General features: G+C 37.7%; 1 protein-coding gene across 1 annotated transcript in view; it reads right to left on the bottom strand.

Annotated features, from left to right (window-relative positions):
- ATAD5 (ATPase family AAA domain containing 5) overlaps positions 1 to 14,827 on the bottom strand; it is a 47,915-nt gene extending 33,088 nt beyond the window's left edge. The window contains exons 1-6 of the mRNA XM_012738084.3: positions 14,717 to 14,827; positions 9,007 to 10,925; positions 8,168 to 8,276; positions 5,312 to 5,476; positions 2,147 to 2,273; positions 1,015 to 1,096 (exon numbers count right to left, since the gene is read on the bottom strand). Of these exons, the coding sequence (XP_012593538.2) occupies positions 1,015 to 1,096; positions 2,147 to 2,273; positions 5,312 to 5,476; positions 8,168 to 8,276; positions 9,007 to 10,925; positions 14,717 to 14,782 (2,468 nt within the window). The 5' untranslated portion in view covers positions 14,783 to 14,827. The remainder of the gene's footprint in view (positions 1 to 1,014; positions 1,097 to 2,146; positions 2,274 to 5,311; positions 5,477 to 8,167; positions 8,277 to 9,006; positions 10,926 to 14,716) is intronic.
- Positions 14,828 to 15,320: the final 493 nt, after the last annotated feature.

Below are 15,320 nucleotides of genomic sequence, written 5' to 3'. Positions count from 1 at the left end.
CTAATACCCTAGACCTCACCTCCATCATCTCACATCTGTACTCCTAGGTCCCCTCTAACCCTTCTCTCATTCCATTCTTTATGCAATAGCTAGATTCATCCAGCACACAGATTAAACTTTCAAAATCTAGATATGTTTATATCCACACTCTTGTTTCAAACCCTTTGGCTACTTATTGCTCTTAGCGTAATGATGAATTTTTTAACATGGCCTGCGAGGGCCTAAATTGGCTGGCACCCACCTCTCCAGCTTAATCTCACATTCCTGTCCCTTCCCTCCCTCCATGCTTCTTCCCTCACACTTCTTCCCCTCGAAGGTCCCTTAAAAAAAAACAAAAGAATCTCACATTCCTCTCACCCCTGCCCTCTGTGCTCAAGCCACAATAGCATTCTGTCAGTCTTTGGTATTACTGTGCTCCTTCCAGCTATAGGGACTTTGCACAGACTGTTCCCTCTGGCTGAACACTGTTCTTACCCCTGATGAACTCATGCTTATCCCTGAGATTTCAGTTCAGGTATCATTTCCTCAGTGAAGCCTTTCTTACCAGAACAAATCTCCTTAATATAAACACTAATAGAATTGTTTGCCTCTCCTTAGCACAACTACAATTTTTCATTTCTTGGCCCAATTAATGTTTAATCTTAGATAGTCCCTATAAGCCTCATGTGGATGGGGACTGTATTTGTCTTGTCTCCATAATATCCATCATACCAAATGTACCCGGTACATAGTAGTAGAGATTTAAATACTTATTGAATAAAGTCCACAATCAGCTTTCTGTATTTTTGGTTTGCTTGTTTACTGCTCTGTTTTATCTAGACATGGTCATAAAACATTTGCAAAAACCAAGATCTCTAAATAGCAATCGTAGCCCTGTCAATATTGTTATCTTTTAAAATGGACTTATAAAAGCTTCAAATGATAATTTACATGCTTTCTCATCAAAATAAAGGAATAAATACAAAATGCATTCCATAAAACATTTTGGCATTTTGACATTTGTATTGGACTGACCTTCCTTCATCAAAACCAAGAATAAGATCGACTGGTTTTTGTGGCTTTCTGGGAAGAAATAAAGGAGCAACTTTCATGTTTCCTTAGGGAAAAAAAATATTTAGGTTAGTATCAATGTTTACAATCTCCATTTACCTTCACATAATTTCAAAGTATCTTTTAAAATTTTTAAAAATTTAACTTTTTCATTTATTTTAATTAGAAAAGTTTTATACGGCAGGCAGGATGGCTCACCCCTATAATCCCAGAGACATGGAAAGCTAAGGCTAAAGGATGACCTAAGCCCAGAAATTCAAGGCTGCAGCGAGTTATGATCAAGCCACTGTACTCCGGACTGGGCAACAGACTGAAACCCCATCTCTTAAAGAAAAAAAAAATTTTTTAAGAAATTTTTAATATAATGATCTGTTCCCTGAACCTGGCAATATCAGACTCTCCTAATGAACTTTTTTTTTTTTTTTTTTCTGAGACAGAGTCTTACTTTGTTGCCCAGGCTAGAGTGAGTGCCGTGGCGTCAGCCTGGCTCACAGCAACCTCAATCTCCTGGGCTCAGCGATCCTACTGCCTCAGCCTCCCGAGTAGCTGGGACTACAGGCATGCGCCATCATGCCCGGCTAATTTTTTGTATATATATTTTTAGTTGGTCAATTAATTTCTTTCTATTTTTGGTAGAGACGGGGTCTCGCTCAGGCTGGTTTCGAACTCCTGACCTTGAGCGATCCGCCCGCCTCGGCCTCCCAAAGTGCTAGGATTACAGGCGTGAGCCACCGCGCCCGGCCTTGAACTTTTTTTTTTAAACTAAAGAATCCTACAACCCAGTTTGGCAGATTTTTATTCAGTATGTCTAGGAAAGAACCTAAAGATGTTTTAAATGATTTTTATGATCGGGTTTAGGAACCACCAACTTAACTAACACTAAAAAGATACGCAGAAATGCAATAAATTAAAATATGCTCAATTTCCCTTTGAAAAACTCTTCACTACATCATAATCTTACTTAACAAAATAGAAATAATATGAAACAATTAAAATTTTACATATTATAAAAGATTAGATATGCATCATGAGCACATTCAGAACAATCCCCCCAAACATTCTACTATTCATCATAAATGTCAATAAATCTGATTACCTGGCGCATTTTTAGTAGACTTGTTAAGTTTTTTTCCAAGCACATCATTCAAACACTGAAGTTTCTTCTGATTTTTCTCTGGCTGCTTTGAAGATGTAGGACTTGAATCTATTATTATTACAGACTCCTATGACAAAAAAAATTTTAAGTATATCATATAATTACTGTCATTAAAATTTCAAAAGAAATACAGTGATAGAAACCACAGACAAGGATGGGCACAGTGGCTCACACCTGTAATCACAGTACTCTGGGGGACCGAGGCAGGAGCATTGCTTGAGCCCAGGAATTTGAGACCACCCTGGGCAGCATAGCAAGACCCCATCTCTATAAAAAAATTTTAAAAAATCAGCCAGGCATGGTGGCACACCTCTTTAGTTCTAGCTGCTCAGGAGGCTGAAGCAGGAGGATCAATTGAGCACGGGAGTACAGTAAGGTTACAGTAAGCTATGATTGCACCACTACACTCTAGCCTAGGTCACAGAGGAAGACTCTATCCCCCAAAAAAAAAAAAAACCAAAATAATTAAATTAGTGGCTCCATAATGCTCCGATGGACATTATCTGATTAACAGAAAACACATGGCCAGGCACAGAGGCTCACGCCTATAATCCTAGCACTCTGGGAGGCTGAGGCGGAAAGATTGCTCGAGGTCAGGAGTTCGAAACCAGCCTGAGCAAGAGCGAGACCCCGTCTCCACTATAAAAATAGAAATAAATTAATTGGCCAACTAATATATATATGTGTGTATATATATGTATACATATATACACACACATATATATGTATATGTGTGTATGTATATATATATGTTCTACTATATATAGAAAAAATTAGCCGGGCTTGGTGGCATATGCCTGTAGTCCCAGCTACTCGGGAGGCTGAGGCAGAAGGATCGCTTAAGCCCAGGAGTTTGAGGTTGCTGTGAGCTAGGCTGACGCCACAGCATTTACTCTAGCCTGGGCAACAGAGTAAGACTCTGTCTCAAAAAAGAAAAAAAAAACAAAAAAACCCATAAACACATGATAGAATGGTAGGAATCTATGCTTATATCACACAGGTTTATATGATATCAGAGTGGGTTTATTACAACCAAGGGCTTTCTTTTTTAACAAAGCAACTAATATACTATATTCCAAAGAAAATAATCAATATGACCAAGCTATTAAAATTCTAGTTATACCTCTTTTAAAACTATACATCCTAGAAAACTATACCTCCTAGTATTAGAATGAAGTCTGATATTTTCTTGTGGTCAGGAAAATTTTCCTGTGGTCAGCTTACATTTATTAAGCACCAACCATGTGTGAAGCAATTTAGAAGGAATTGGGAATATACAGGCAAATAAAATTCACAAATTGGCCTCAAATGTTACATTAGAGTTTACAGAACAGAGGAAGAACTAGTCCATGCATAGATGGTAAAAATACAGTGTAGTGAGAGCAATATTGAGTAAAGTTCCAAAAAACAGGAAAAGTAAAGTACATATAGGCAAGGAAACTGTCTGTCTTGAAGGCATCAGTACAGCTTTCAGGAGGCAGCGGTGGAGGAATGTTCATAAGATTAGTCAAAATAGCAAAAAAATAGAAACAACCCAAATGTCCATTAACTGATGAATGGGCAAATAAATGTAGTATATACATACAATGGGATATTATTTGGCAATAAAAAGAAATGAAATACTGAGGTTTATAACATGGGTGAATCTTAAAATTACATCCTAAGCCAGATAAAAAGGACCATATGTTATATGATACCATTTACATGAACTGCCCATAACAGGCAAATCTATAGAGACAGAAAGCAGACTAGTAGTTGGCTACGGCTGAGGAAATGGAGGGATTGGGAGGCAACAGCTAAGGGAAATGGGGTTTCTTTTTAGGGTAATGAAAATGTTCTAAAATTGATTGTGGTGATGGATACACAACTCTGTGAATATACTAAAAGCTACAATTTGAATGGTAAATTGTATGGTATGTGAGTTATATCTCGAAAGCTATTTTTTAAATAAAGCTATTTTTTAAAAAAGAGATGGTGGCATTTAGCTTGATCTTAAAGTTTGAGTAGGAATTTCTCAGGTAGAAGAGAATACTTGGAAAGTATATTTCACACTAAGCCAATAAAATGAAAACAGTGAAAGCTGCACCATTTGGGGAGAAATTAATAGAGTTACTAGAGCAAAGAGATGTTTCGAGGGAAGGGAAGAGCTAGTTCAGCCTATGAAGGATCTTTAGTTACTTGAGAAAAATTTGGACTGAATTCTGTAGACAAAAGGAGCCAAAGGCCTTTAAAGCAGAAATAAAAATGATATTCCTTCTACCATGTTTCCCCCAAAATAAGACAGGGTCTTATATTTATTTTTCCTCAAGAAGACACCCTAGGGCTTATTTTCAGGGGATGTGTTATTTTTTTTAAGTACAGTACACAACAATCTACATTGATTCAAATATAGTCAAGTCGTCTTCTTCTGGAATATCATCATAACTCTCCAAACCCCAAATCCCATCCTGAATTTCTTATGACTCTATTTCCTTTATTTTTATTTATTTATTTTTTTTTGAGACAGAGTCTCGCTTTGTTGCCCAGGCTAGATAGAATTAATGCCGTGGCATCAGCCTAGCTCACAGCAACCTCAAACTCCTGGGCTCAAGCAATCCAGCCTCCCAAGTAGCTGGGACTACAGGCATGCACCACCATGCCCGGCTAATTTTTTTTTATATATATTAGTTGGCCAATTAATTTCTTTCTATTTATAGTAGAGATGGGGTCTCACTCTTGGTTTTGAGCCACCGCGCCTGGCCTCTATTTCCTTTAGAACCATTGGCCCCCATCCCTTATGTGGAGCAATAGAGCTCTCATGGGGCAGATGAGAAGGGCTGCTCGTCTTCTTTACCACTCCACAACGAAATGCATGGGTTGTGCAGATACGCTGTGTAGCCACGCTCCTGACTAGGTCTTATTTTCCGGGTAGGACTTATATCGCACAAATGCTTAGAAATCCTGCTAGGGCTTATTTTATGGGTAGGTCTTATTTTCGGGGAAACACAGTACTATTTCAAGGCTATCACACAAAGCTACTTTGTAACTTTATAATGGTGTCCTTCTCCCACTCTAAACAACAAAATAGGACAGAATTTCTACGAATAGATATTTGTTAATACTTACTTCTTTTTCTGATAATTTCTTCTTTTCAGTAAGTGTCTGGTGTCTAGAGGAACGCCTTAAGGGTATCGATATTTCTTCAGTGGCCTTTGATCTACTGATGTGTAAAGCTTTTGCTTTTTCAATCAATTGTTTTGCTTTTGATATATTTTTTGAAGCATTGCTTGCCTAGACAAAAATTTGAAATATTGATTTAGACTGCTGGCGAATATTTTACATTAATAGAAAAAATAATAATATATAATAACAGAAAAAATACAATTGCAAATCACATTAAAGAATCAACAAAGTTCTGGCAGTCTTACTGATCACAAATAAAAAAGAAGAATTAAAAATTTTTAAAAAACAACAAAGAAGTGGTTATTCAAATCTACCTTTAGAACTTTAAATGAAAATATGTCTAGTTATAATTAGTTTGCCTTTGTTTCTTACTTGAAATTATCCAAATAAATATATTTAAAAATGTATAAAACACCCAGAAGGATATCTGTAGTATAAATTTGGCAATCTATTTTGTATGCTAGTCTTCAAATTCAAGCAAAGAACTTTCCAAACACAAATAGTTACTCAGCCTACCGTATGCAAGGCTCTGGTTGAATACTATAAAGGAAAAATGTTATATGTGAACCTAGGCCTCAAGGTACCTATATAGGATACCAATGAAAGCGTAAGAACAGATAGGTATAGTACAATTTATAGTATACATTATTATTGTGTGTACTAGTGTGTGTATACATATCACACACACATAGAGACAGAGAAAGAGAGAATGATACATACCAGGTACATAAAACATATGTCATAACTTTAAGAGTTGAGAATACTTTACAATGAATCTTTTAGAGCAAAGCTAAAAGGGTATTATGGTATGGAAAAGAGCACTAGGTAAGAATAAAGTCTGGCCTTCAGAACTAGCTCTGCCATTGGTACACAATGTGACCATGTGCATCTAAATATTATCTTCCAGAATCCAGAGAATGTGCTTTCCATACTCTGAGTTCTACAGGTTTTTATGTTGGAATTAAAAACACACACATACAGCAAGATGTAAAACAGTTTACATTATATGATGCCTTTTACATTTAAGCACAGAAAAAAGTCTAGAAGGATAAATATGTAACTATTAAATTATTATTTGGAAGGATAAACATTAAGCTGTTATGACTATGGGGCTCTTAGGAAAACCAGATTACTCCTCATTCTCATAAAAACATGAAAATTCTCTCCCAGAAAATTACTAAGATTTTCTCCTAGATCTAGCACATAAGCCTGGATAAGCCTTCAGAGAACAAGGGCCCTGTGGTAAGAGGTTCACTGACACACTAATGAGATAAAATAACTGATCTATATAATTTCAAAAGGGCCCCAATTTGTATACATTTAATTTTGACATTGGTCTTGCTGGAAAATTTATTACTGAATCCCAATTCTGAGCAGTACATGATGCAAACCAAGGCACAAGATTTCTAAAATTAAAGTTATCCTCTAGAATTATTATCAGGAAGAACAAAATATATGGGATAAAGTTCACCTCAGAGACTTTTAATCTTTAGCTGTGGTACAGTCAGCTTTCCAATAGGCTAAGAACTATCTTTCTAACTACTCATAGTTGTATGACTCTAGGAAATATTCTTCCCAGAGTAACAAATAAAAACAAATTTCCTCATCTCATGAACTGCAAGTTCCTTCATCTACAAAACAGGGTTAAACGATATGTTTTTTTTAGCACACCCTTTTGACTAAAAAATGATATTTACTTTATGACAATTTCCACTATTCTATCCACTAAGAAAAAAAATATTTAAATATTTACTTTATGACAATAATAATATGAACTCAGCACAATGCCTAGAATGTGATAAGCAACAAAAGTATGACAGCTATTAAATTAAAAAAAACAAAACTTGCCCTGGAGAGAATCCAATTCTCCCATGGTGGGGACCTGCAGCTTATTTTGTAGAACCAACTTAACAATTCTTACATATCATACATACCTCTCCCTTTAGAGCTGTGGCTTTTCAAGTAGAGGTGGTTTTTTCCCTCTAGGGGATATTTAGCAATGTCTGCAGACATTTTTTGTTGTCAAAACTACAGTAGTTGGGGTGCTATTGCCATCTTATGGGTAGGGGCTGGGGTTGCTGCTAAATATCCTACAATGCACAGGACAGCCCTCCACAACAAAGAATTATCCACCCAAAACATCAATAATAGCAAGACTGAGGAACTTTACTTATGAGCCTGTAAGGCTAAGCTATAGAAATAAATCGAAAATTCAATCATGACCTAGAGGCGGGCTGAATGTGTCCCCCCCAGAATTCATACGTTGAAATCCTAACCCCCAATGTGATGGTATTAGGAGGTGGGGCCTTTAGGAAGTAATTATATCATGAGGGTGGAGCCTTCACTCTGCCTGCTCTCCAGCATGTGAGGTCATCTGCAAACCTATCCAGACACTGGATAGACTGGCACTTTGATCTTGGACTTCCCAATTCCCAGAACTGTGAGAAATAAATTTCTGTCGTTTAAGTCACCAGTCTATAACTTGTTATAGCAGCCCAAACTAAGACAGGCAGCCTCAGAGAAAATTATTGGATTGTAAACTAAGAAAGCTTTTTATAGGTAAATTATACTCTGCCCTTATTGACTGCACTCATCTCACAATAAGATATCTTAATAAAATATCTTAATAAACTAACTAGAGGAATGGAATAATAGTGAAAAATAATATAGGGTTGTAGTTAATCAATTTGTGAAATATATGAATTTTCTTTTGGCTTATTACTTCCAATAGTAATGTGGGTTTTTTGTTTTATTTTTAGGGAAACAGAATGCCACTTTTAGGACTAGTATTTTAATTACCTTTCTAGCTGGAGAAGTAAAATCTCCATCAGTTGCTTCAGATTTCTCAGATCTTCTCTTAGATTTTTTCTTAGACTTTTTGGGAGTACTTATTCTGGTGAATTTCATTCTGAAAAAAAGATAAAGTATTCAGAAACATTTTCATGATTACAATGTATAAGAATATCAATTAAATATAGATAAAAACCAACTAGTACTCCAATTCCTAGACTGTTCTAAAACAGGAAGAAAAAAATAACTCCATCAGGGGCTGCGTGGCTCTGTGCGTCGGCATCTCAAAAAAAAATAAAATAAAATAACTCCATCAGTTTCAAACCAGACTCAAAAGAAAGCCAAATTTTATTATTTCCTTTAGAAATAATGAACTTTATAGAAAATTAGGCTTTAGAATCTTTTTTTTTTTTTTTTTTGCCTGGGCTAGAGTGCCATGGCATCAGCCTAGCTCACAGCAACCTCAAACTCCTGGGCTTAAGCAATCCTTCTGCCTCAGCCTCCCAAGTAGCTGGGACTACAGGCATGCGTCACCATGCCCGGCTAATTTTTTCTATATATAGTAGTTAGCCAATTAATTTCTATTTATAGTAGAGACGGCGTCTCACTCTTGCTCAGGCTAGTTTTGAACTCCTGACCTCGAGTAATCCTCCCGCCTCGGCCTCCCAGAGTGCTAGGATTACAGGTGTGAGCCACCGCACCCAGCCTAAGCAGCATTTTTTTCAAACTCTGTTCTTTTTCTTGTAAATCAGATGTTTTCTAGAAAAAATAACATTGTCAAATACTTGACATATTTTCCTCCCCAGGTAATAACACATGCAGAATACTAGAACAAAACAAAACTTTACCTAATAGGGCTCTCTGAATCAGAGGGTACTGTTATTAATTCCGCTGTATATAAGCTATGCTTTTCTGATAAGCTGGCTGCTTTTGGAGTGGAGGCCTTTACTGGACTATTATCTTGTGCATCTTCGGAATCAGTATCTCTAATGGTTACTAGAGTAGGCATACTTTTACTTCTTACAGACCTTCTGGTTGATTTGGGTGTAGAAACAATTACCAAGCTGTCTTCGGGCTCAGCTTTAGAACACATAACCTTATCTTTAACTGGTGTGCTAGTTTTTCTTGATGATTTATTGTTACACAAACGGGAAATCTTTAAAGGGTCATCACTTGCTACACAAACAAGATTTTCACTGTTAAATAAAGTGCTGCTTTTGAAAACTTCTGTTTTCTTTTGTCTTAAACTCATTCTCATCCTATTTTGATTTTGTTTATCTTTTAAGGAAAAGGTTGTTTCTTTCTTTTGACTATTTCCCTCTAGGTTTTCACCTGGAATATCCCCACTATCTAATGTTTTCTTACCCTTTTTCTTTAGTTTTTTACTTTTTGCCTTAGGAAAGCTTTCTTTATCAGTGTGTGATTGTGAATTGTCATTATTTAAAACCATTTGAATACCAGGATTTTCCATGATTTTTTTAGAATTGTTATCTCTTCCTTCCTCATTTAGAGATTTTTCATTAAGGTCTTTCTGCTTATCAGAAGACTTTTTAACTCCATTTTTAAGTGCATCTGATGCTGGCTGCCTAAATGCTTTCATAAATTGCTGTCTTTCTTCTAGAGTACATTTTGGTTTCACCACTTCAGAACTTCCGGCTTCCAACACTGCCAATTCTAATTCTTCCTCCTGTATAACAACATTAGATTTTCTTTTCTGAATTGTCTGTTCATTCTCAGGATCAGATAGACTATTTTCCATTTCAAGTTGCTTCTGTTTCAAGAAAATTCGAGGTATTTTCCCCATCTTTTTAGGGGGAATAGGGTGAACTTGTGCAAGAACAGTAACTGTCTTAAAGTGTACCTGCTGGGAAATTTCACAGTTTTCTGTATCGCTTATATAACCACTTTTGACTATTTCTTCAACAGTTTCAGAAGGTACACAAATTGACATTGTTGAGTCTGGTATCTGTTCCACTTTATTTTCCCTGTGACTTTTTAAAAATTCCTCATATGATACAGTTATTGTACTATCACTTAACTGGGCTATTTTAGTTACATTATCTTTAGAGTTTACATCATTAGTAGTAGTCTTAATTTCATTAGTCAGGAAAGGCATTATCTGTTTACTATCTTCACCATCTTTCTTAAGCAGATTTACTTCCTGAGCCAAGGGTAAACTTTCAGATAGATCTAGTACATCTCTGCGCTTCCTTTTTCTCAACTTTTTGCAATCATTTTTTGTGGTCCCTTGTTGAGGATTTACTTTTTTAGAATTTTTCTTGGAGGTCATAGTACTTGACTGATTTTTTATATCCTGGACGCTTTCTGCAAGTACCTCTACATGTTTCTTGTAAAGTGAAACAGAAGTACTACTTTCCACAAAATCGTTATTTAAACTAGAGTCTTCTTTGCTATCATCACTATTAATTTCAATTGGAGATTCATTTTCAGTTTTGATATTATTTAGTTGATGAGATAAATTAACCCTCTTTCCTTTCTTCTTAAACTCTTTATTTGAGAACATTTCCAAAGGTGCCTTATAGTCTTTGCTGCTGTCAATGGGCAATGATGCAGATGACTTTATCTTGCACTCTCTCATTGATTTTGTCTTCTCCTTTATGGGCGAAGTCTTTCTAAAATAATCCAGAATATTACTGGGTTTCGATGAAGCAAAAACTCTGTCTCCAGTCTTCTCTACTGGTGATAAATATTTTGTAATTGTTTTGCATGAAGATCTGTCACCGTCTTTCCTTCGCTTTTTGCATGGCTAGCAATTTAAAAGAAAAAAAGGCATTTATTTCAAGCAAAATAATACAAAATATAAATTTTTTTTTTTTTTTTGAGACAGAGTCTCACTTTGTTGCCCAGGCTAGAGTGAGTGCCATGGCGTCAGCCTCGCTCACAGCAACCTCAAACTCCTGGGCTCAAGCAATCCTCCTGCCTCAGCCTCCCGAGTAGCTGGGACTACAGGCATGCGCCACCATGCCCGGCCAATTTTTTGTATATATATTTTTAGTTGGTCAAATAATTTTCTATTTTTGGTAGAGACGGGGTCTCGCTCAGGCTGGTTTCGAACTCCTGACCTTGAGCAATCCGCCCGCCTCGGCCTCCCAAAGTGCTAGGATTACAGGCGTGAGCTACCACACCCGGCCACAAAATATAAATTTTAAACATGATCTAATAATTTAAGTAATTGGATAAAAATAAAGGAAGGCTTCTTTAGGCGAAAAACGTGATCTACTCAAAAGAAAATGAGCTATGAACTTTACTATAAACTTTAAACCTATATTCAAATCTCAATTTCATATCAAGCTGTATACTCACAATTTGTGCACTTTATTGTGTATATACTATACTTCAATAAAATGTTTATATTAAAACAAAATCAAGGACACTATACTTATAAGAAAATTTATTCATTTCTTTTGGCCCCTGTTTATAATCTTTGAAAAGCACCGCCTACCCCACAGAATCTATACTAAACACCCTATATAAAAATATGTGAAGTCTGACACATGATAGGGACCTTATAAATATTAATTCCATTCCCTTTTTACTTTTTTAGTTAAATATGAACACCTTTATATTTATTTTTATATTTATATTAATATTATATTTCTAAGAACCAGGTACTTAGTGAATAAGCCCAACATCCCAAAATATAGCAACAAAGTAGAAATTATGGTGAAAGATCACCATAAGAACACCTACCACGAATCCAGTGGTTTAGTTTGCTACTAGAAGTTACAACCTCTCTCCTGCATTAGCTATTACAGTCACAGTATCAAGATGATTATAATGCTAAGCATAGTTATATTTTTGTTGGTCATAAATTAGTAATTTACATTGACGTTAAGGGGGAGTAAAAATAAACAAAGTAACTTACATAATAGAAAATAGATATCAACTTATTGGTTACAAAAAATCAAAAATAAATAAATAAAAAGTCCCATCAGTCTTTTAATTTTAACTTCCCTCAGTTCATTTGGTAGCATAAACTTGCCCAAATAACAAGGACATTTCTTAAAAGATAACTAATGAATGGAGGATTTATATTTCTAGAAAATTAAAACACATTATAAAGCTATCATGATTAAAAGCATAGTACTGCAGGGGAAGGAGGAAAAGGAAAAAAAGAAAGAAAAGAAAAAAGCATAGTACTGATGCAGGAATAAGCAAGCAGCTCAATGGAACAAACTAGAAAACCTAAAACAGGCCAGACACAGTGGTTCACGCCTGTAATCCTAGCACTCTGGGAAGCCGAGGCAGGAGGATAGCTCAAGGTCAGGAGTTGGAGACCAGCCTGAGCAAGAGCGAGATCCTGTCTTTACTAAAAATAGAAAGAAATTAATTGGCCAACTAAAAATATATAGAAAAAATTAGCCAGGCATGGTGGCGCATGCCTGTAGTCCCAGCTACTTGGGAGGCTGAGGCAGAAGGATTGCTTGAGCCCAGGAGTTTGAGGTTGGTTACTGTGAGCTAGGCTGACGCCACTGCACTCTACTCAGGGCAATAGAGTGAGACTCTGTCTCAAAAAAAAAAAATCCTAGCACTTTGGGAAGCCAAGGCTGGAGGATCACTTGCGGCTAGGAGTTCAAGACCAGCCTGAGCACCAAAGCATGACCCCATGTCTACAAAAAGAAGTATAAAAATTAGCTGGGCTTGGTGGTATGCGCCTGTAGTCCCAGTTACTGGGGAGGCCGAGGTAGGAAGATCACTTGGGCCCAGGAATTTGAAGTTGTAGTAAGCTATGATGACACCATAGCATTCTAGCCTGGACAACAGAGAGAGAGACCCTATCTCAAAAAATAAATAAATAAAAATTTTTTAAAAAGAAAACTGAAACAGACATAAATATATCTTTTAAAACTTAGATACAGTAAAGTAGCATTCAAATTAGTGGGAAAAGAAGCACTTAATAAATAGTACTGGGACAAATTTCTAACCATTTGGATAAATATGAGGCAAAATAAATTATAGACAGGTTAAAATTGTATATGTTAAAATGAAATCATAAATGTATTAGAAAAATGCTAATGAGTTATTATTATTTATAACTCTGAGATGGTATCAGGCCCTATACAATAGGCTAGAGTCAGGCCAATCTAAGTTCAAGGGCTAGCTCTGACATCTACTGTTGTGGAACCTTAAGCAAATTCTTTTTAACTTTGTAAAAAAATATTTTTCTTTCTTTTTTTTTTTTTGAGACAGAATCTTGCTCTCTCGCCCTGGATAGAGTGCAGTATCATCATCACAGCTGACTGCAACCTCAAACCCCTGGGCTCAAGCTATCCTCCTGCCTTAGCCTCCTGAGTAGCTGGGACTACGGGCACATGTCACCAAGCCTGGCTAATAGTTTCTATTTTTTGGTAGAGACTGGGTTCTTACTCTTGCTCAGGCTGGACTTGAACTCCTGACTTCAAGCAATTGTCCTGCCTTGGCAGAGTGCTAGGATTACAGGTGTGAGCCACTGCACCTGGCCACTTTAAAAAATTTTTTAATTTAACTTACTTTGAAGTACTTTTTAATCTTCTTTCACCTGTGCAATACAGATAATACCTTATCACAGTGTTGATATTAAGCAAAATAATGGGTATAAGGCCCTTACCCTTACCATACTAAACAGCATCATTATTATGAAATAGGCTCACCAAGCAGGGTACCAAAAGCAGAAACTGTACCAAAAGACTGACAAGACTGACGATACAAAAATCAAGAACTGTGTAAATCAAGTACCAGAGAAATCCTCCTGCACACCTGATACAAACTAAGTAACTCACATGATTTAGCAAAAACATATCAACATAACAACTATTATCAAGTAGACAAAAGTCACTCCAACCTAAAAAAACAACTAAGAGTCACAGTTAAATGAATATACATCTTAGCTCACTTCAAGGATGCCAAGATACATACTTCAGTTAGAAGGCTAGCCTGAGATGAAAAGGTGTAAACATATAGCAAGTCTACTTTAACATGCTAGCCCACTACTTCACGGTATTGGAATCTCATTATTATAATGACGGCTTAGTGCATTGCACTGAAACCTGATAAACACAGGAGAACATCTGCACGCCACACTGGAACTCCTAACTACAGTATAACAACCTCTGGAGCCATAAGAAATTGATTTCTTTACTAGGTAGCTTGTTTGATTCCTGTAGTGACACTCTAAGTGGCATTGCTAGAACAGGTAAATGTATGAACTGATTGAAGCTAAAGATTTTGTTCAACGCTAAAGTTCTATGATTCCATATCATGAACCCAGAACTTGACTTCGTGACACGCCAAAAGTCCAAAACATCACGGTCCACCAACATATCAGGATCTGGGAACCGGCGATGGTAACTTAAATTCCAATTTACTGCGAACCCGCAAAGATCTCACAATCCCAGTGCTTGTAAGGACTTAACACGACTCTAAGAAACGACACACTTTGGCAACTGTTCCACACAATATCCCTCTTTCCCCTCATTACAGGCAAAGTGGGGAGCACCTTCCACACACCCCAGTTCCCCAACACACAGAGAAAGGAACTCGACAGATACTCGACCTCACCTCAATCTCGTAATCCTTCACGGGAGGGGGTGCAGCTGCAGCCGCCATGGCTAGGACCCCCACCATGCTCCCGGCTTCCCGGAATCCCGGTTCCTAGGACCTTACGCGGTCCGGGCCGGGCTTCTCGGAGGCCATGGAGGCGGCCTGCTCCAGGAGGAGCCAGTTGCTGGGCTGCCGAGTCCGTCTCGGAGTCCCCGCGCTCACCGGCACGAAGCCGGCGCAGAGGCTGGGCCCAGCTCAGCCGAGCCGAAGGCGGAAAGAGGCGGTGAGAAAGCGCGGGCAGCGAGGCCCCTGGGGCGCGGCGGGTGTGGCCAAGGTGCCGCCGTCGCGGGCACTCCAGGCTGACAGCTGGAGACTGGGGTCCAGGTGGGGACAGCAAGCGGAACGCAGGTCGGACCGAAGGGCTTCGGAGGGAGTTCTTGTCAATTGGGTTTTCGCGCCGTCCAGGGCGCAGGGGGCGGAGTTTACGGCTGCTGCGGAGGCTGAGCGGACGGTGAGCCGAGAGGGCCAAAACTCTTCCCTTGGCGAAAGTGTGGGAAGCGGTGGAATTTATTATAAAAGCGGCCGAGAATTTGGAGATTTGAACTTCTGTCCAGTTTCACCG

This window comes from Microcebus murinus, chromosome 18 (assembly GCF_040939455.1).
Source record: "Microcebus murinus isolate Inina chromosome 18, M.murinus_Inina_mat1.0, whole genome shotgun sequence".
Taxonomy (NCBI): domain Eukaryota; kingdom Metazoa; phylum Chordata; class Mammalia; order Primates; family Cheirogaleidae; genus Microcebus; species Microcebus murinus.
The sequence above is the reverse complement of the archived record's forward strand: the minus strand, read 5'-3'. Positions and strand labels throughout refer to the sequence as shown.